This window comes from Vicugna pacos, chromosome 5 (genome assembly GCF_048564905.1).
Source record: "Vicugna pacos chromosome 5, VicPac4, whole genome shotgun sequence".
NCBI lineage: Eukaryota > Metazoa > Chordata > Mammalia > Artiodactyla > Camelidae > Vicugna > Vicugna pacos.
The window spans coordinates 90389878-90411209 of NC_132991.1; the positions used below are offsets into that span (position 1 = coordinate 90389878).

The following is a 21332-nucleotide window of genomic DNA, read 5'->3' on the forward strand; positions in this document are numbered from 1 at the left end:
GTGCTGGAAATGTTCTATATTGATCTGGGTGGTGGTTACACAGATGTATACATATATGAACGTTCATCAAGTTGTAACCATAAGATTTGTATTCTTCACAGTATATATAGGTTATTCCTCAAAAAATTAACCAAAAGGAAAACGAGTTTCATATGAATATAAATGCTAAGAAGATATTTTAAGCAATGTGATGGGTGGATGGGGAACTGAGTGATCAGTGCTGAGACCTGAAGAGTGATTAGGAGGTAATGAGCTGAGAGACTCTGGGAGAGGGGACAGCAAATGCAAAGGCCCTGAGGCAGGACCAAGTTTGGTGTATTGGAGGAACCTAGACAAGGCCAGTGGACTGAACATAGTAGGGCCAAGACAAGTCCTTCGTTTGGCTTGTTGTTCTAAGAGCAGTGGGAAACGATGACGGGGTTGAAGGGGTTGATGGGGGCAGGGGGGGAGGAGGTGGCATTACTTATTGAGAGACAGACGTGGAGAATAAGGGAAAGAGACTTTGATGACTTCTAATTATGTGGCCAGGACGTCTGGAAGGTGGGGGGCTGGGATTTCACTGAGCAGGGCTGGGGAGGCAGTGGAGTCAAGTTTGTTTTGGGCATGTTAAGTTGGGATGCTCATCAGATACCCATGGGGCTGTCCTGGAGGCAGTGGGCAGCGGGGCTGAAGTTGTGGGCCAGACTGGGGCTGGAAACGTGCATCATGAGCACACAGGTGGTGTTTTAAGCCCCAGGTACCTGCGAGAAAAGAGTAAGAAGAAGGGACACAGGGTATCTAATGACATGGGCTTTTCTGGAGAGACGAGCTGCCAGAAGGTTTGGGTTGAAACCGCCTTAAAAGTGCTGCTTGAACAACCTCTGTTGAGCGCCTCTCCCTGCCAGGCATCGAGAGCCCAAACGTGAGCAGAACTTGGCCCTGCTCCATGCTGACAGCCTAGGATTAGAGTCTCCCAAGCCTGGGCCATGAGCATTAAAATGCAGATTCCTGGGCCCACCCGTGACCCACTGGAACACAGTGGCAGGGCCATCTGAGTTTATCAAGCTGCCTTGGTGAGTCTTTGGCACATGGGGGTTTGAGAATTTCTCACTTTCAGTGGCCCAGGAGTATGTGCATGTGTGTGTGTGTGTGAGAGAGAGAGGAGAGAGGGAAAGAGGAAATTGCTCTGAGGGTGGGGCTGCTCCAGAGTTCAGGAAAGCGGTCAGTTCTGTAAGCTTTGCTCTGTGTGTGTGTGTGTGTGTGTGTGTGTGTGTGTGTGTGTGTGTGTTCGTGTGTGGGGGGCGGGCACGGTGTCCCAGGAGGACAGAGTTTGCATTGATGAAAACCCTTCCCAGCCCTTTGATGCCTCTTTCCCTCCGCCCTGAAGTTAACCAGCTCAGTCCTCGGTGCATCCCGCTCGTAGGCCCCGCTCACTCCCAGGCCAGGATGGCATTCTGTCTGGCCCTGCGCATGGCGCTGCTGCTCTTCTCTGGGGTCCTGGCCCCCGCAGTGCTCACAGGTAAGTGTGCTCCCTGGGCTTTGCTGCCACCAGCCTCCTAGGGCCGAGAAGCATCCTTAGGCCAGAATCTCTAATGCCCACAGGGCAGAAGCCATTCACGGGAATTCGGATAGTTGTTTGGGGGTGATTCTGTGAAGGATTCCCCTGAGACAGGCTGGCAGCAGCTCCATCAGAGGTCTCAGGAAATCGTTACTCAGAGAGACAGTGACCTCTGAAGTAGGAGGGTGACTTGGGGAGCAGAGCCAGGGACGTCAGCTGCCTAGGGGACATGGGGATTACTTCAGCACTCAAGTCTGAAGGCTTCCAGATCTGGGAGTCAGGAGCAGGCACCAGGCACCGAGTAAGCAGCTGAGGGGCCGAGGCCCCGGGCCCCAGGATTAAGACCACAGAGCCCTGCCATTTACTTTTCAAGCCCGGCAAGCCCTTCCCTGCTGGCTTTCTGAAATGTCCTTTGAGACTGACGATCCAGGTACTGCTTCCACCTTGGGAAAAAAGTCCAGAGGGAGCACAGGGCTCTGTAAAGCCCCTCTGTAAAACCATGAGGATGCTGAACTTAGGCTCTGCACTGAGGTTCAAAGTGGCTGGGTCTGGGGTCTGGCAAGAAAGAGGGTCCCACCAGGCTTGGGGTGGCAGGATGCTGGAACCTGAGCCCCAGTCCCGGGCAGGGCCATGGGGCCCTGCACTGGGAGGAGCTGGCCCAGGCTGGCCTCGAAGCCTGAGAGAGAAAAGACAGATGTGTCATGGGCGGTCTTTCTCCTGGAAGAGAGCAACCTGATGGCCATGAGGTGGGCCAAAGGGAAGTGCTTCAGGGCCTCTGTGGGGAGTCCTGGGGCTGAAGAAACGTGCAGGTGGGGTGAGCCCTGGAGACCCTCTCTGCAGCCTGCGTTTTGGGGGAAGTTTCTGTGGATCTGGGGGGGACAATGATACCACTGTGTGGATGTGGTGCTGGGGAGAGCTGCTGGGGGATGTGAAGCCTGGTGGGACCCCCACAGCCACACACCTGGGAGGAAATGGGGGGCGCTGAGGAGCCTGGGCCAGCGGGCTTCTCTCCCGATGCCCTAGGAGGCAGCGTGAAGCCTGGCTTTGTTTCCGGCTCTGTCTTCCTGGCTGTTTCTCAGCCTCTCCTTTTCTGTGTGACGGGGACAACCACGGTGCCTCAGCCTCCCTTGCAAGGGACTGTAGGACTACCAAGTATACACACATGAGCTTTCAGGACTGGACAGGCATCTGGCAGCACTCAGTATGTTAGGGGAACGTGTCTAAACTTCCCCAGCCCCTCTGCTGGGTGCAGGGTAGTCTCAGGGCAGAACCACCTCCTCACAGGCCTGGGAAAGCACCCAGCCACTTTTTCAGAGGAAGAGGCAGCAGCCGGGCAAGCCAGGGGGCTGGTGTGGTGCCCAGGGAATTGGGGAAGTGATCTAGAGTAGGGTGGCATCTTCCATGGCTCCCCTGTGCCCCCCTCCTCAGTGAAATGCTTCTCCTGCCTGCTGGACAAAGTGGGTGGAGGTGAAGGTGCTGGCGCCTGTCTGCCCAGGTCTGGGGCTACGTGGGCAGCTCCTGTCCAGTGCCTTGGTCCCCGTGCAGCCTGCTCTCCCAGCCTAGGCTGCCGGCCAGAGGTGCTGGATCAGACTGCATACACAGCCTGGGTGGGTGGGCTTTGCCTGCTGCCACAGGCATGCTTGGGGACAGCCTCACGTTTGGTGTTGCCAGGACTCACCTGGCCTCACCTCCCTACTTCCCTCCACGTGTCCTACCAAAGGCACGCAGGCCAACCCCACGCTGGAGTCTTTGGGGTTCTGGCTGCCTGTTGTTCTTCCTGCCATTCTGGGAGGGAGGGTGTTTGAGAGGCTCTCAGTTGCCCCTTCCCCAGGCTGGAGGCTCACAGGTGTGTACCAGGCCCAGCAGGCCCCTGCCTGCTGGGGGCCTGTGCAGGCAGGCGGGGAGGGAGTGGCCCTGTGGCTGAGGTCCAGGCCCGGCCTGCTGCCCTCCCTGCTGGTCGTTCGTGGCTGCAGCTACTGGGGTGGGGGGAGCAGGCCAGGTTGAGCGGGCGGGAGGCCAGGGCAGGGATGAAAAGGCCCTTCATGGCTGCACAAAGACCGTCTGTGAGCTCAGGCGCCTGGCCTCAGGGTCCAGTGGTCAGAGTGAGCGTTAAACAAACTTATTTACCAAAAGGCAGGGTGGCTGGGGTGGTGGGGCTGGGGGAGAGCCCACAGTGCCCAGGCCCGTGGCAGGGTCATGAGGCCCCCACTTCTCCCGGTTTCCTTGGTCAGAGCACAGAGTCGCAGGGCGCTGCTTATTCTGGTCTTCGGTCCTCCTCCTTCTCTGTCCTCGCATAACATCCCTGCTCACCTTCCATGCCTGCCCATGGGTCCCATCCTCCACGCCTTCGCTCATGCCAGCCCCTCTGCCTGGTATTCCCTTCCCCCATCTTCACCCCTCCTCACATGGGGCCTGCTGTGGGCCAACTCCGTGACGACTGCTCTGCTCATGGCTCCCCAGAAGGACAGGTTTGGGGATAGATTTGTCTCCCCATCTTACTACGGCAAACTGAGAAAATACAGAGGCATGTGGATGAGGATAAGGAAACGCCTGGCTTCTCCTTGGCCGCTGCGCCTCCTTTGCTGAAGGGCTGGGGGCTGAGTTCGGGCTGTGGTCCTGGCCCATGTAAGCGGCCGAGGCACCCGCCTGGGCTCGCAGGGAGCTGGCTGGCCCCTGGGGCCCTGGCTGCTTGGGTGCAGGTGAGTCCTTGAGTCCTGGATCAGCTTTTGGGGGGTCTCCTGTGGTGGTCAGCTGCAGGAGGCGCACAGCCCACAGAGTGGCCTGTCTTGTGTTCAGCCGGGTTGCCCAGGCCAGAAAGACGCTGGGGCAGAGGCAGCAGCTAACAATGGCCTTGACGGCACAGTTGTCAACTTGTGAGGGGCGTGAGAGGTATGGTCCAACCCCCATTTCACAGGTCGCGAAGTGAAGTCAGGCAGCAAAGTCAGTCCACCAGGGTCCCAGGATAAGGCTGTGATGGAGCCGGAATTTGGACCCAGCCCTCCTGATTTGGAAGCACATAGGTTCAGCTCCTCAAGCTTCAAAGACTGGCTAGGTCTTGGAGTAGGGGCAGGAGGTGGGAGCGCACAGCAGGGCAAGGGTGGCTGGGGCTAGTGTGACTGGCAGAGAGGGCCCAGGCCTCTGTGGGGAGCAAGAGTAAGGCTGGGTCACCGCGGGCAGATGGAGAGGGCCTGGGCAGGCCCCCCAAGTACCTGCTCAGAGGGCCCACTCTCCTCCAGAGATGGCTCCCAGGTTCTGGAACAGGGCAGAAGTTGACTGCTAGCTCCTAGGAGTGAGCCCCTGCCCTCCAGGGGCTGTAGGACCTGTTACTCCTCTTCCTGAGCTTAGGGCTGATTCCCCAGACACCACCCAGGGTGGCTGGCCCTGGTACCCAGTAGCCCTGTGGTGGCCTGCCTCCCTGGCCAGGTGCCAGGCAGTTGGAGGTGAACTTTGGCTGGTAGTGGTGGGACGGGGAGGTGCCTGCCTACCGCTCTGCCTTGGGTGTGTGGTGAGCAAGTGGAGCCAGTGATTTGTGCATTTATCTGGGAGACAGGCAGTCTGTAAGCCCTAGACCTCAGGGCCTGCCAAGTGGTGGGTAAACCCAGGCCTTTTCTTTGCCCAGCCCCTGAGGCAAGCATGCCTAGGGCCTGGAGACTTCCATGGCAGCTACAAGGCTACAGACCCCATCCCTCCCAGGCAGCGACAAGGGAGGCCTGACAGAGTCACTTCCCCCTTCCTCACCAGAAAGTCTTTGAAGTTGGTGGTGCCCTAGGGTGGGCCCCAGACACCAGCAATGCAGTTCAGCCTGGGCCCTGTGAGCGGGAACCCCTCTCTCACCCCAGTGCAGGGGCCTTCTGCCCCAGGAGGCCTCCTTGTCAGGGATATTTCTGAACAGGTGCACCGTCACGGACAAGCCCCGGGAATGTGACAGTGGTCCCTGTCTGCAAGCTGAGCTTCAGAACTGGTCCAGCTGAGGCCTGGGAGAGGCTGCCAGGGGCAGGGCTGGGGAGCAGGGGAACTTATAAAATTTTATCATGAAAAGACTTTAAGTTTACAGAAAAGATACAAGAATAATTCAATGAACTCCAGTAGACTCTTCACCTGGCTTCACGGACTACCAGCATTTTGCCATATTTGCAGTCTTCCTGTCTCCTCACTCACCTATCTGGTTGCTGAACCACTGGATAGTAAGTTGCAGACATCATGCTCCTTTGCCCCTAAATACTTCCTAAGAACAAGAATATTCTTTTACATAAGCAGAATCAGTCATCCAATCAGGAAGTGAAAACTGATGTGGTACTGTTACCTAAACTACAGCTTTATTCACAGTTCACCAGTGGGGCCCATAATGTTCCATCCAGAATCCAATGTTGCATTTTGTTGTCACAGCTCCTTGGTCCCCAATCTGGAACAATTCCTTAACCTTTCTTCGTCTCTCATGACCTTGACATTTTTGAAAGCCTAGTTATTTAAGACTACCCTGGAATTTGGGTTTGGCTGTTTACTCATGATTTGTCCCAGGTAGACACTGTTGGCAGGAGAGCCCTGGAAGTACCTGTGTGCCTTCACAGAGCATCCTCTGCTCCAGGAGCCAGTGATCCTGGAAGCAGAGTGTAGGTCTGGCTTGTCTGTGCACAGGGAAAGCGCGCAGGGGTGGAGCTCACAAGGAAGAGAGGTGCCCTAGGGACCTGCAGGTGGGCTGGCCAGGGCTGTATGAACCAAACCACAGCTTCCCTGGATGTTTCTTGGGGAGCACAATCGGTTACTGTGTTGTCCAGGGGCTTCAACCCCCAGGAGCACTTAATTGCCTGGGCCCACCTAAGCTTAAGCTGAACCTTGTTTTTCTCTGAAGCAGGGATACAATAACTCCTAGCCACAGAGCAGCTGGGTCAATGAGATGGTGTGCTGCAATGCCCACTAAGCCCATTCTTGGGACTGCTTTGGGGCTGAGCATCCCTGGATCACAACAGAGATCAGGTGCAGGGGGGCCCTGACCCAACTCATGACTAGGGTGGGGAGGTCTGGAGCCTGCCTACCGTCCTGATCTTGAACTTGACTGGGTGTCTGGGGCTTCCTGTCTGGGAGGGTTGGATGGTCCCAGGCTGGCGTGTTGCTGTGGGGTTCCTCACACGAGGATCCTTGAAAGGGGGGCAAAATCGGTGTGGGCTGGCTGGGGCCAAGGTGGGGGATGGGGTTGGGGTTATCATGCAGGCCTTTCAGCCTATCTCTCTTGTTCTCTGGGGCCCCTAAATCCTGCTAACCCCCAACCCATGAGCAGAGAAAGGCTTCTGCAGAAAAGGCTGCCCAGAGACTGATGTGCTGATAGAGCCCCAGCTTGTTTCGGAGGTGGGGAGGCTACCCTTTCCTGGAGCTTCCCTTACACTGACCACAGACACCTCTGCCCACCCCTCTGGCCCTGTGGTCTGGAGGCTGCAATGTGCTAGCATCACAGTTTCCTAGTCTATGGCGGCCCCTTGAGCTTTGAGCTTCAGAAACTGGGGGGCGTGCATAGGCACACGTGGGTGCCAGAGCCCATGCTTTGTGGGCTGCTGCACTCTGCCCAGGTTAAGGGATGAAGGAAGGAGGGAAGAAGCAGGATGGGCTGCCCCCAGGGTGTGGGGTGGGCCTCTCTACCTCCTGTAGCAGGAACTCCTGACGGCTCCGGGTGGGCAGGAACCCGAAGAAGTGGCTCCTGAAGAAGGCACTGCCTCACCTTCCTGTGCCTTCTCCAGGGTGAAGACTGACTGGTGTCTGCACCGTGTGGGGAGGGAATCCCTCTTAAGTGTCACTTCCCCCCCAGGCCTACAGAGCCCAGCAGTTCAGATGGAGGACCCTGGGCTCTGCTGGGGACGAAGTGCCCTGCCCCATGGGCCCCCTGTCCCCACTGCCCAGAAACTCTGCTGCCGGCCCAAAGTTCTCAAGCTTTCTCCTGAGAGGATCTTTGGTCCCTTAACACCCTCCTTCCCCACCCATTTGTCCTCTCAAAGGCAGGGAGGCAGCCTGGTCCCATAGGGGCTTTGGGGTCACACGTGGGCCACCCGGCCTCCACTGCCTCACCTGTGAACCCGGAGGGCAAGTACCGTGCTGAGCCCCAGGGCCCCGCGCACAGCGCCCCTTCCCGGCCGGTTAAGGGCGGGGACGACCTCCCTGTCGGCCCTGCTGCCTGGGCCCCCTCACCTGTCCTTGGCCTTGCAGCCGAGGGCCCGCAGGAGCCCGTGCCCACCCTGTGGAACGAGCCCGCCGAGCTGCCGTCAGGAGAAGGCCCGCTGGAGAGCACCAGCCCCGCCTGGGAGCCCGCGGCCAGCGCTCCGCCGGCGCCCACCGCCGCTGCGAGCCCCGAGGACAGCACCGCGCAGGAGCGTCTGGACCAGGGCGGCGGTACGGGCTGGGGCGCCGGGCAGGCCGGGGGGAAAGGGTGGCGGCGGGGTCTCGGGGCTGACGCGGCCCTCCGTCCTCCGCAGGCTCGCTGGGGCCCGGCGCCATCGCGGCCATCGTCATCGCCGCCCTGCTGGCCACCTGCGTGGTGCTGGCGCTCGTGGTCGTCGCGCTGAGAAAGTTTTCCGCCTCCTGAAGCGAATAAAGGGGCCGCGCCCCCGCCGCGGCGCAAGTCGGCGGCACCCCGGGTGCGCGCCCCCGTGTCTCGATGTGTCCGCGCGTGAGTGTGTGGGCGAGCGGGGGCGGGCGACGTGCACGTGCTCGGGGCTCGAGGTGCCACGGCGATGCGCACACGGGCGCGTGCCTGCGCTCACGTGCGCCGGCCCCTCCCCCCACCCCGCGGGAGCGTGCGCGCGCGCGCGCGCCCGGGGCTGCCGGGGTGCGGGGGTGGGTGTGGGTGTGCGCCGCGCTCTGGGCACGGACCTCGGCGAGGCCGTCGGGGCGCGGGGTCTCCGCACCACATCCCGCTGCTTGTCCCCCGAACTGCCTGAAGCCTGATTTCTGCCGGTCCCCTCCGCTCGGGCCCAAGAGTGCTGCGAGCGAGCGCGAGCGCGGACCAGCGGGAGGCCGCGCGGGCAGGAGGGCCGCCGTCCTGTTTCTTGCAGCTGGGCTGAGCGATGGATGGCGGGGTCAGGGTGCCGGGCAGCAGGAGCGCCTTCTGAGGGCTTAGAGCCCCAGACCCGCTCCCTCCGGACCCCTGGGCACCCAGTTACCCAAAGGAAGCCCCAGGAGCAAACGAGCCGAGGAGTGGAGCCCGGGTGCTGTGGGCCTGTCCCCGCTCCCCAAGCCCCCAACCCGCAGCCCCAAGACCACCTCCCACGCCTGCTGGCGTCGAGCTCCACGTATAACGGGCTGTGCTGAGCCTCTGGCAGAGCGGGCAACCCCACGCGGGACGGCTGTTTGCTTGGAGAAAGAAAACGAAAAGGCTTTTCAGGCTCAAGTCCTCTCACTTCAACCCTGAAACGGTGGGGGCTGAATGAGGGTATGAGGAACCACCCGCCGCACAGGCTTCCCCTTTCCCATCCTCCCACCAAGCTTGGCCCGGACGCTGTGTCCTAGATCATAACCGTGGTCTAACATACTCCGCAGGAAGCCTTTTATAATTTAGAGTGATTTAAAGTAGTGGCTTACCTAAAAAACAACCACCTCACAAAATCCCAGAAATTAAAAAACAAAACGAAACAACAACAACAGACAGTGGCTTACCTGTTCTGGGTGCAGCAGGAAAGAAGCCAGAACTGCGTCCCTTCCCCACACCTCGAAGGCCCTTGGAGTGCGGGCCCTAAGGCCTGGAGTGGGGACTGTCTGCAAACCCCAGTGGTGGTTTAATACCTGGGCTACAAGAGGAACCTGAAGAGTGCTGGTGGAGGGGGCTGTGCCTCTCCCATTTTTTCACCATTGTCTCTTAGCAACTATTTTGGCCTCCTTGGTTTCCCTGAGCTCCTGACTACACCTGTTCAGGCTAAGACCAGTTTTTTCCCCCTGGATATGCCAGATGAGTACATGTGGTATCCACACACACTCCCCAAAACACATCATGGCTTAAAAATTTCTGCTTGTAAAAGGCATAAAAGGTTTTCATGAAACTATTTAAATTATTTCACATAATCTCCAGTAGCCAAAACCCTTGTTAGAGCAGATGACCCAAGTCAGTATGTTGTTTCCCAGCCACCGGAAGGAAAGCTAGATAAGGGCCAGGACCAACGACCCCTCACTCCAAGAACAGCAAGAGGCTCAGAAATGGCCCTTTTCCCTTTTCCCCTACTCCTGGGAAACTCAAGTGTGGTAACTCCCCCTGGGTTTGCAGCAAGGAGGCCCCAAGAGCATCAGCCCCTCACTGGGACCAGAGGGTCGCTCCCCGGTTGGACCAGCATGTTGCACGTGTATGCATCTTCCACGACCAATTCTCAAAGGGTCTGAGGTCTCAAAAACGCTAAGAGCCATGCTGTGGCTTGTGGGAAGATGCTGCAAAGTCCCACTTGGCCTAATCCTGGGCTTCTAATCAAAGTGTGTCCTGGCAGAAGGAGCATGGTCCCAGGCAGGCAGGACCGGACAGGGTTGGATTCAGGGCCCTCCACATTCCAGGACTGAATCGGGGGTAGGGTGGTTCTGAGGGCCAGCTGGGCTGGGGATGAGCTGCTGCCTCTGGGTAACTGGGAAGAAGTGCTCCAGGCCAGTGACTGGCCAAGTTGGAAGCTGCAGTCCCATGCTTTGTGGTCAGATCCCCTATGGGACCACCACCCATTGATGGCTCTGTCTCCCTATGGTCTTCCAACCTGCCTTCTCACTTCCACTGCAGAAGGGTATCCCCCACACCCTCAAACAGCTTCCTTTGTTTCTGGTGTCCTTCCACAAGTGGAATTCCAAATCCACAACCATCCTGAGGCCTTGACCCTGGCTGCTTCCTCCTCCACTGGAAGCCTCCTCAACCTTCTCCCTGGGACACATCTCCTCCACTGACCTTGACAGGGGTTCTTTTCTCCCTGCCCAGACCAAAACACCTCATTGCTGTGTGCCCCAGGGTAATAAACTGTAGAACTTCATCTTTATTTTATACATGATGCTTCTTTTAATGCAGCCAAAAATGATATTTGCTTTTCTTGGAACCATAACCCATACAGGATGCAGTGACCAAGTCATTCCTTTATAACACCTGGGCTCCTAAAGGGGCCAGAAGATACAATTTAGGTCCAGCCCATCAGGGAGCCAAAGGCGGCATGGGCCCTCGGCCAAGCTCTGGTAGGCCTGCCATGAGGCAGGGCCTGGCCGTGCAGCCAGAGGCTGGCGGAGGTGCGGGGAGGGGGTGGACAGAGGCGGTTGGTCTCTCAGTCCTTTGAACCCGAGACCAAGGGCCGCTCATCAAGCTCATCAGGCAGTGGTGGTCCACCTGTGCGCCTGGCTGATTCTGACGGCTTCCAGGGCAGAGGACACGTGCAGGTGGTCGTGACAATCATCACCTTTGCACTTGCCCTTAGCCAGGGACACCCTGGGTCTGAGGCCTCTTCCAGTGCCTGGGAAGGCCCCTGGAGCATGCCAGTCCTCTGTCTACCCCTTCTAGGTGACAAGAAGAAGAAGTGGTGTAATACTGTTTAAAATACACTTTCTCATTTACAAGCACAGCAGAGGAGAGATGTGGACACCCCTTCTCCAGCTTGTGAGCGAGGGGCCGAGACACATGAGCACTAACCACGTGGCAGGGATGAGGGGTGGGCGTGGCTCCTGCACAAGGCACCCCAGGTCACACCCTGCTGCCTGGGGAGGCGCTGGCCTTCCCCCAGAGCCCCTCCACTGTCCGTTGGGGTTTGCCTGTTGGGCCTGCTCCTGCCTGCCCGTATCCCTCCACCAGGCTGGGGGCCAGGGGTCATTGCCGATTTCGGCTGCCCAGCTTCCTGCGGTCCTTATTCTGGCTGCGCTGAGGGTCCTCCATCTTGTGGACACGGAAACATTCTTTGAGGTTCTGGGACCGAATCTTGGGATTCAAGATCTCCTCAGTCATGTTGCTGGGGAACCAGCCTCTCTCCTGGTCATGCAGACGCTCGCCAAAGATCCACCCTGCGTAGGGAGGGACAGGGAGGGTCAAAAGCTCTTGGAGTGGCGTGGGCTGCACCTCCCTCCAGTCTGTGTGGGGAGCAGAAGCCAGAGAAACGCAGGAGTCCAGCTGGCTTTTCCAGAGGTCCCCTGCTCTGCAAACCTGTCCTGAAGATGCTCAGACTGGGTTTGTCCCCCATAAGCTAGGGAGGTGCTGCCTCACCCCAGGAGCATGGTGCACATGCTCAGAGCCACGACAGAAACAGCTGTGTTCTGCGCCACGGGGTGTCCCATATGTATTGAGTTTGGAACTCATTCCCAAGCCCTCAACAATCCTGGGCTGCCCCACATGAGGCTGGGAGATCCCAAGGGCCACCCTCAAAAGTATGAGGGGCTGGTGGGGTGGTAGCTGACCACTGGTTATCTGGCCTGGAACCCACCAAAACTGCCACCACCCTCTTATTGGGCAGCCCCTCCCTGAGGCTCAGCCTCCTGAGAGCTGGGTGGTCAGCCGAGGGTGGCTGTCATGAGCTGGCCAAGTGCCCTGGCTCTTTACCCTCTCCTCCCAGAATGAAGCTGTCTCTGCCTGGGACCTGGGGCCCAAATTGTAGGACCTGCTGGCAGGTCCTGGGGCAGGGCTAAGACCTGGGGGGGCATGCCTTCTGTGGGCCACGTGGGAGGGGTGTCAGGCTGTTTATATTCTTCGGGGGGAGGGCAGGAAACACTGCTCGTCCAGTGCTGGGTGAGCCCCTGGGGTTTGGGAACGGCAGAAGTGGCCTTCCCTGGAAGTCACCAGCCTGAGACCTCCCAGCCAGGACCTTGAAAAAGAGGAGGAACTAGGGGAGGGGAGAAGCTTTATGCACTGTGAGGGATTTAGATTAGGAATGACTGATGCAGAAATAAGGGATCCATTTTTTCAGGGGAGAGGAGTGAACCTCTGGCACTGATGCCAACAGCAGGAGTGGCTGGAGCCCCGGTAGGTGGCTTTTTGGCCCACATGGAGCTCCAAGCCTGGTGGTCACAGGCTCAACTGGAAGTCTGTTGCAAATACAGGGTCAGGGTTAGGGGGTTCCAGGCCATCATCCTTCCCACAATGGTGGGTAGGCTGAGGACAGGGCTGGAGCAGGGGAAGGGGACATGAAGCCAGGTGCTCAGCTGGGCCTAATGCTGAGTGGGGAAGGCTCACAGCTCCTGAAAAGGAGAGCAGAGGCCCTGGGAGAAATGCCTTCTCTAGTCTGAGGACAGGCCAGGGGAAGCCAGGATGCGCAGAACAGTCTAAGGGAGCAGAGACGGAGCAGGGCTCTGCCATCCCATCAGCCAGCTCTGACACCTGCTTCTCCATGTGGGCGGAAGTGCCCCACCTCATCCCTCAGGCTGCTGCAGTGTCCCGGCAGGTGGGGGCAGGGAGCCAGTGGAAGAGGTACCCAGCCCACCCTGGGCTCACCATCCTCTGTCTTGTCCAGGATGTTCAGGATGTCGGCCAGCTCCAGCGTCAGCTCGTCCGGCTGCTGGGCCACGTACGGGTGCACACACTGGACCTGGGGGCAGTCTGAAGCGCGGAGAGAGGGAGGTAGCACATCCTCATCACCATGGCACCCACCCTGGTTCATACACAGGCAAAATCTGGACCCCCAACCTCCCCTCAACCCGGCAGTTAGCAGGGACACGCTGCCTGTCTAAAAGACAATGCAAACTCCCGCAGCAACTGCAAAGGGGCTCATTTGAGGGAGAGGCAGGTGTGGCTCCAAAGAAACTGTGCTTAAAACAGTCAGGAGCTCTGTAAGAACAAGACGTGCAGACAGGGACGAGCAGGCTGGGAGGGGCTCTTATTAAAACTTCAGAAGGAGCTGTCGGTCCTGGGCTTGGCCCCGGGAGCAGTCCTGGGGAGGTCAGGACGTGGCGAGAGCAGTCAGGATGGCAGCTGCTCTGTCGAGCAGCTGGACTTGACCCCTTTTATACTTTGTAAGGTTTTCAGACAACTGGCAGCCCCAGAGTCACTGGTGTTTGCCTTCTGGGCCCAAATCCTCTTGGTTTCCTTGTGGTACCTGTCACTTAAGACCCAGGGACTTTTATTTCTTCATTAACCATCAAAACATTTGCAAAGCTCAGGCACCCCACTGTCGCCCATAGGGCTACCAAGCTTGCACCAGGGTGCTGAGGAGTCTTGGGCAGTTGAAGCAGGCTTCCCGTGCTGCCCAGGCCCCCGAGCTGGAGCGCACAGGGCCCCCGAGGCTGATGCAGCCACCTCGAGACCTCCCTGACTCTCACCTGCCCTGCCTGGCGGGCGCCCCCTTCCCAGGGGTCCACTTACCCAGCAGCCGTGATGTGAAGGAAACAAACTTGGTTCTTCGGTTGGGGGCCAGTGAGGTCATCCAACGCTTCATCTCGCTCCTGGGACAGGGAAGATGACAAATGCCCTAACCACAGAGCAAGGGTCCCCACATGTGGGGCCCTGTGGTGCCTGGGGTCCAGCAAGCCAGCCACTTGGCCCTGGGCCTCACAGCAGGACAGCGTGGAGGGTACCCAGAATCTAGAGGTGGAACACAGGTGGAGCCCTATAGAACCTCCCTGGTGCATCCTGAAAGCCAGTGGCTGAGGGTGAGCCCTCCACGACACCCCAAAGTTAACCCAGAGAAGAGCCCTTGGCAGCCTGCTGCCCTGAGCTGCAGTCGTGAAATCAGAACAGGCCCCAGGGTGTGCGGGACGACCCCTGTGAGCTCTGGGGTGGAGGGGGCCAGGCACCGCACAGGGCGTCCCGGACCCGGGGCTTATGGAGTGTCTCCTCATGTCGATCTCGGCTGTCCCTCTCAGAGCCTGGGGCTGCGGGGCGGGTGGCCTGGCTGTCCAGAGGTGACATGGTGGGCTTAAAGCCACACAGCAAGGGTGGTTCACTGGTCGGCCTGGCCCAAGGGCTCTACCACAGCTCATTGGAAGAGGGGCCACCCAGAGTCTGAGGCCCAGAGGGAACGTAAAGACACACATTCACACTTATACACACACTCAGCAAGGCGCTAACGGCTCACTCCCTGACAATGCCAGGCAGAAACCCTTCCCTCAGGGCCCTGGGGAGGAAGGACAGGAACTGGGCGGGCTGTGTGCTGAGCCTGGAGCCCCGCTCCACCTGGGCAGGTAACTGGGAGGCGCTGAGGACATCACGGGCAGGGCCCGCAGCACTGGGCACTCACTGAGAGGACGCCTTCAGCATGTAGGTGGCCTCCCGGTCATCCGCGTTCTCAAGCAGCCGCAGAATGAAGACGTTGGCCAGCGTCTGGCCCTGGTCCTCCAGCTCCTCCACTCGCAGCAGGCCCCGTGGGGCTGAGTCAAACACCTGGTACTTGTCTCTGGGCACCAAGGGAGGCAGGATGGGCGTGTCAGTCCCAGCGAGGCTTGGACTCCCACCGGACCCCAACCCTGGCCAGTGGGACTGGCCCTACTGCTGCCACTTCTCACCTCCTTCCAGAAGCCCCCACCTGAACCCCTATCCCCCCTCCCAACCCTCCCCCCCAGTGTGGACGGCAGACAGAGGGTCAGCCCCGACAACGCCACAGTGGCTGCTCTGCTGAGCACACCTTATGTGTCAGGCATTGAGCTAAGCGCCCCCATCCTTAGGAGCACAGCTCCCGCTTGACAGGTGGGGAAACTGAAGCTTAGGAGGTTTCAGTAAACTTGCCCAAAGGCCCCAGGCTGGACAAGAACAGAGGGGACCTTTAAACCCGACCCAAAGCCTGAGCTGCATCCTGCCACCTTGTCCGCCACACCAGGCCATGGGGACCCCCGTCCCCTACCCGCCACTCACCCGGGAATCTGCCGGCAGATCACCAGCAGGTCGTTGAAGAGGAAGAGGTAAATTTCCCGGAAGAGTTTCTTGGTCCGCAGGGTTCGGGACGTCTTGGGGCCCGACATCTGCTGTAGCTCACCCTGCTTCAGCAGCCAGCGTGAGTGGGAGATGATGGGCACCGACTGGTGGGGCAGGGGGGATGGCGTCAGAACGGCTGTGCCCCTCCAGCCCCCCCGAGGATCCCCCAGGCCCTGACTGGGTAACCGCGAGTCACGGTGTGTGAGGGCTGCGCGGGGCCCACGACTCCTGGGGCGCTGGTGCAAGGAATGGGCGGAGCTGGGCCAGTGAGAAGGGCAGGGGTGTGCGTGTTTGTGCCGGCGTGTGCAGGCGTGCGCTTATTTGTCTGTTGTGTATCCATGTGTCCTGTATGGGTCTGTACTCACCTGTCAGTAAGTGTGTACACGTGGGTGCTTCTGTGTGTGCGTGTGATCCCCCCACCAGGCTCAGCCTGTGTGATGCAGAATCAGAGGGGCCAAGGTCACAGGGGAGAGGCGAGAACTGAGTTGCACAGGGCAGGGAGGCCAGGCCTGCAGGTCCCTACTCGGTGGCTCCAGGGTAGGTACCTGGCACCCAGCACTCAGCCCGCAGATGGAGCTATGTGGGGGGCCTGAACCCCTGCATCCTCAGCTGGGGCTGAGCTCCCAAACCCAGTGTGACCTTGGGCCCCTTAGGATCACTAATGTCTAAAGCTTTATGCTAAGTTGGGGGAGAAGGTTGGTAACTTCTCTCAGATTTTCAAATCACCCAGATTTAAGGATCCTGGGAACAGCCTATGTCATGTTTTTGTGTGAACTGACTGTACACGGTTGCAAATCCAGGAAATGAGAGCAGGCAGCTCCCAGGTCCCTGCACCGTCCTGTAGAAGACAGTCTTGGCCAATGTGACTGCCTGGCGACTGGGGGCAGGCAGGGACCTTCAGACTGGGGGCTGGGGAAGGCCTCGGTGGAGGTGACACTGTGCTGAGACCCGAGGGTGGCTATTCCGAGGGCTGGCCAGTGACTGATGCTCCAGGCCAGCCAAGCTGGGTGGGGGCCACGTGGATGGGCGCAGGCTCACCTTGATCTTAAACTCCATCTTCTTCTGAATGCTGATCATCTGCTCTGTGCGGCTCATCTTCCTGACGCCCTCATTGCATGCTTTTACCACCTGGGACAGAAAGGAGGACACATCAGGCCATCTGCAGCCAGCTGCCTCAGGCCACTTCCTGTGGCCCGCGGCTGAGGCTGGCCAGCTCCTTGGGCTGGAGCGCCTTTCTCCAGCACCTTCTGGAATAAAGGCAAGAGGGAAAACCTCAGGGAAAACCTCATCAGGCTGTCAGTTACGACTCTCAGTTCCCTCGGAGAAAGTTAGCACCTTGTCTTCGCTGGAACGTAAACTCCAGAGAGCGCACAGAGCGATGCCGACCCCTCACATCACCCAAGAAGGAAAATTTCCACAGTCAGAAGTCCTTTCTCATCGGTCAGACTGAAAAACGGCCGGGGTCTGGGCATTGGGCCCTGTTACACAGTGTGAAGAAAGCAAGAGATGAGCCCACCTTCCCAGGCAGCCCAGGTACCACAAGGCCCAATGAAACCACATTTTCTGGGACTTCTGGGGATTCCTTCTGAAGAAACGATCTCGACACAGGATCACGGGTGTCTAGCGCAGGGCCAGGCACCCAGCAGGCACTCAGCATCTAGGAGCGAGGACAGTGCCCTAGGATGTGTGTACCAGGACGCTCCCTGCAGTGTTGTTCAGAACAAGAAAAACTGTCATTAACCTTGGTGTCCCTCAACTGGAAGTGACTAATGGTCACCCATCTACATAACCCTGTACTCTGAGATCATGAAAAAGTGCAGTGATCCCACATGCACTAAATGGAAAGCAAAGCCAGCTTACAAACCACGAGCCCTGTCAGCAAAAAATACAATTGTGTGGGCAGGCGTCTGTTTGGAAGGGGGTCTGGCAGGGCAGGAGCCAGCACGTCGGCAGTGCAGTAACTGGTGATCTTTACCATCTTCTTTCTGCATACGAACACCTTGTGAATTTTTCTGTATTCAGCATCACTTTTAATTAGGGGGGATAGCCCACCTGTCTTAAAAGAAAGTAAATAATGAGAAACAAGAGTGTATCTTTCCTTACAAGGAAAGGAAAGGGAGATGAAAGCATAAAAGAACTTGAAAATAGGAAACACTCAGATGCCCTGAGACCCCTTGGAGCCAGTGTGGCCGGCTGCCCAGTGGGGCCGAAATGAAGGTCCCATCGGATCAGGTATGTCGGCTCCAGGGGTGGGCAGGGGGCCCTGCAAGATGCAGCCTGGCTGGACCCTCCCTGACCAGCCTGCTTGAGGCTCCAGCCTTCCCCCGACGAGGCTGGGAGGGGACTGCCGTTTTCCCCAGTAGTCAAAGGGTATAATTGCCAGACGGGTTTTGGTGGCCACCTGGCCCGAGCGAGGGACATAAGGACAGGCCCAGGGGGAAGTGACTGCATTGAGTTATGAAGTCCTTGTGGCTTGACATGGCTTAGAACCACCACCAGATGCCCACTGAAGCTAGTTCTTTTACTAAAGCTGCTGCCACCGGTACATTAAGTGGAAAGGACTTCCCAGCACCAGGCTCTTGTCCATCGCGGGGTCACCAGCACAACAGAGTGGCCCCCACATGGCTGCCAAGAGCAGGCTGGTGGCTCCAGTGACACCTGGAGCCAAACCCTGAGAGCACTTTAAGACCAGAAGGATCCTCATTAGCTGAGCATGTAATAACAGACACATTCATCGCCTCCTCCCGTACAACCCCTGCTCTGCCCGCAACTTCCAGGAGGAAGCTCTTCTCCCCGAGGCTCAGAAGCGGAGATGGTCTTGGACAGGAAAAGCCCAGGGCTTGGTGGGGCCGCTCGCAGGGATGAGGAACATGCAGCTCGAGGACCGGGGAGATGTGTTGGGGGAGGGCAGGGCTACGTCGCGGCAAAAGAAGAGCCAGAACTGGCTGCAGAGGGTGTCAGAGAAGGGAACAGCGGTGGCTTGTGACACTGGAAACAGGTGAGGACAAGTGTGGGGCCTCCAAGGTCCCCAGACGCCTGCAGTGAGGCAGCTGATGGGAGAGCCCGGGGCCTGTGGGTGGCAGCAGAGTCTGGGTTGGTAGGAGGGGTCCACCGACATGTCCAAGGGTGAAGAGCGCCCAGCTGCGGCCTGGGCCACCCCGCACATCACCGCCCCGGGAGAGGAGGAAGACAGGGCTGCCCTGCCCAGGCCCCACCTGACTTATTTTTTGGACCCAATGACTTCTCTGGATTGCCAAGGCTAACATTAAAATGAACTTGCATTTTCCAAAGACACTGACACAGGAGGGAGCAGGATGGGAAGGCGGCCTAGAGGAGGCGGCCAGCTTACCGGGAAACGGGGAAAGAGGAAGCACGACTCACCAGTTCCAGCTCCTTGTGCGCGTCCAAGGCAGTGCATTCCCGCTCAGACCTCTCTTCCACCCTCTTCAGGATGTTCTGAGCACCGGGGAAGTCTGCATTTAGTGTCATCATGTGTGGCCATTCCTCCCCCTCTGCCCCCTTCGCAGTGGTACCCCCCCACTCCTGCTGCACTGGTCCAAAAAACAGCCTCATGTTGCTGCAACGTCCTCGTACAAAGAGCCCCCCGGGTCGGGCAGAGGCCAGGAGAATGGAGCATTGGACCAAGCCTCTCCCTGCTCTAAGATGATACCCACCAGTCAAAGTATCCCACGGGGGCCAAGCCAGAGCCCCAGTCTCCTTACAACGAAGACCAAAGCAAAGGGAGGGCAGGGTCCAGAAGTGAGGGAAGGGACGTGTCCAGGGCCTGTCTGTCCCCAAGGCTCAGTGTCTGCAGTGGCACCAGGGGCTTCCCTACCCTTTCCTCTGGGACTGTCATTTGAAGCCAAGTTGCAGTGACCCCAAGGCTTTCTTAACACTGGTCTTATTGATAAAAATGTCTTTTTTCCAATGGTTGAACTTTTTTGAATTTCTCCCATAAATGACAATTTCTGCATTGTTTTCCACACTTTTTATGGCTTCTGCCTCCCAGTCCTCACTGCGCCCGTCTCTGACCTGCTCTCATCCCATAACGAGCACAGTCTAAGCACAGTCCACCTCGCCGCCGCCAGCTGCCCCACCAGCCACCCAGTACTGCAGAGGGCCACGCCCACCACCTAGACACCAGGGTGCTGGGCATTCCTTTTCACTCTCTCCTGAGCTTCAGACCAGACCCAGATCCCTCCTGCTTCTGGACGTCCCTGAGCTGTAGCCCCCAGCCTCCTCTGTGTGGTCACCTGCTCTGACTCGAGCCAGAGAAAGAGTCAGCTCCGACCCCTCCTTACCCCACACCAACGTGGGGTCACCAACCCCCAACTCCCAAACCTACCTCCCAGTGAACATTGTGGTTCAACTTCCACCTTTTCTCATTGGAATGAAACCGCCTGCTCAGGTCCTACTCGTGGCCTCCAGCAGAGGGTGGTGCACACGTCCCCCCACGCTGGCTTCCTCTCGGATCAGCCTCCCTCCTCTCTTATGCAGTGACTGGCAGTTCTACCTGGAACGCCCCCCCTTCACCCCCAAGCACGCTTCCTCTGAAACAAGCCCCCTGCCCCTATTCCACTGTTTTTCTCCTGACATTAAGATGTCCTTTAAAAAAGTCTTGATCTTAGTTTTGTTGGTTTTCATCATTCAAAAGTTCCGATTTTTGTATGTCACTATATGCTCTTTTCCTATAAAATTTCTTAAAAATATTTTTCTGCATAATTAGGAAATGTTACTGTTTTCTGTTTCATTGTTTCCAGGCTGAAAAAAATTCATGTGTGCCTCCTTCATTCACCGCATCCTATGACTTGGCCACGTCCTCGTTCAATTTTTCTGCTAAGTTACTGTCCCCACCCCAGGGCGCTGCTTCCTCTGACTTGGGTCTCAGGCCTCTGAGCTCCTCCCTCTCCAGGATCCAACCTCTCCTCTTTGATACTGCCCTTCTCCCGTGGAGCTCGCTGCCTGTGGCCTCCTGCCTGTCTGACCTCTGACCTCCCCAACTGTGGCTCATAGGTCACCACCTTAGCTCACCCTGCTCTGAGCCATGGGCAGACCACACCACCCACTTCATCTGCCTGGTGGGCCAGGGCTCCCCTCTGTGCACTGACATGCAGCAGGCATTAAGGGGTCTCCAGCCCGTCTTGCTTGGTGCCTGATTCTTAGAGACCCCCTTTCAGGAACCTAACCCTACCCGGGCTTTGCAGCATTCCTCTGTGGGCATGATGTTCCAGGATGGGTGTCAGGACCCCATCTCTCCATCCTTGGTGGTTTCTTCTCTTAAATGCTACCTTGGTGCCGAGAGCTCCCACCGTGACTTCCTCCTTTGACTCTAAACTTGGAGATTCAACTGCTCGGAGTCCTCCCAAACTCAGCTGGTCCAACAGCGAACCCCATCTTCCCCACCTCGGAAAACAGCACTGTAACCCAAGCAGCTCAAACCAAAAGATTCTTCTCCTTCCCTCTCACTGCACAGCAGCAAGTGCACAGCTCAGTTCGCTGATTTCCCTCCAGGATTGCCCCACCCCAGCCCCGGCCAAGCCACCTTTCTCTCTCGAAGCACTTCCTAACCCCTTCTCCCATTTCTACTCCTGCCCTCCTGCCCAGCACTCTCCACGTGGCAGCTGCTTTGAGGTCTTACAAATGTCAGCTAGATGGGGTGACTCCCCATCACACTGAGGCCAGAATCCAATGTCTTACCTGGCCCCTTAGGCCCCTGATCGGCTTCTGCCCACATCTCTACACTTATGGCCATCATGTGCCCCAGCTGACTACTGGCCTGTCTATGAACTACACTGCCCCAGGGCCTTTGCACAAGCAGTTCCCTGTCAGCTGAATGGCTCCTCCCTGTCAGCCAAGTCCTAGGTTAAATGTCCCTCATCTAAGAGTCTTTCCTGATCCCTCAACTGGCAATAGGCAGGCAGGCACCCCGAACATGCTACCCCATTTCACTGTCCTCAGCCATGACCACTTCCTGGTTGT

The 21332-nt window shown here is 58.1% G+C and overlaps 2 protein-coding genes across 5 annotated transcripts in view; one reads left to right on the forward strand and one right to left on the reverse strand.

The window, feature by feature from the left end:
- The first annotated feature begins 1352 nt into the window (after window positions 1–1352).
- On the forward strand, window positions 1353–8117 carry SNORC (secondary ossification center associated regulator of chondrocyte maturation). Of its 2 annotated transcripts, XM_072962145.1 has the most exons (3): window positions 1353–1498; window positions 7730–7912; window positions 7996–8105. In XM_072962145.1, the coding sequence occupies exons 1-3, from the start codon at window positions 1426–1428 to the stop codon at window positions 8103–8105; spliced, it is 366 nt and encodes a 121-aa protein (XP_072818246.1). In that variant the 5' UTR covers window positions 1353–1425. The 2 variants fall into 2 exon arrangements, with proteins under 2 accessions (XP_072818246.1, XP_072818245.1); XM_072962144.1 differs by having other exon boundaries at window positions 7730–8117.
- Window positions 8118–10514: 2397 nt separating this feature from the next.
- NGEF (neuronal guanine nucleotide exchange factor) overlaps window positions 10515–21332 on the reverse strand; it is a 101433-nt gene continuing 90615 nt past the window's right edge. For all 3 annotated transcript variants that reach the window (XM_031677837.2, XM_072961857.1, XM_072961856.1), the window contains 7 exons: window positions 18735–18809; window positions 16392–16481; window positions 15294–15457; window positions 14683–14838; window positions 13809–13888; window positions 12942–13046; window positions 10515–11521 (listed from right to left, as the gene is read on the reverse strand). In XM_031677837.2, the coding sequence (XP_031533697.1) occupies window positions 11331–11521; window positions 12942–13046; window positions 13809–13888; window positions 14683–14838; window positions 15294–15457; window positions 16392–16481; window positions 18735–18809 (861 nt within the window). In that variant the 3' untranslated portion in view covers window positions 10515–11330. The remainder of the gene's footprint in view (window positions 11522–12941; window positions 13047–13808; window positions 13889–14682; window positions 14839–15293; window positions 15458–16391; window positions 16482–18734; window positions 18810–21332) is intronic.

What these genes read in the sequence shown, in the direction of transcription:
- SNORC (XM_072962144.1), top strand. Translation starts at nt 1,426, where the DNA reads ATGGCATTCTGTCTGGCCCTGCGCATGGCGCTGCTGCTCTTCTCTGGG. An exon ending in GGCCCCCGCAGTGCTCACAG is followed by an intron (nt 1,499 to 7,729) that starts GTAAGTGTGCTC and finishes TTGGCCTTGCAG; the next exon opens with CCGAGGGCCCGCAGGAGCCC.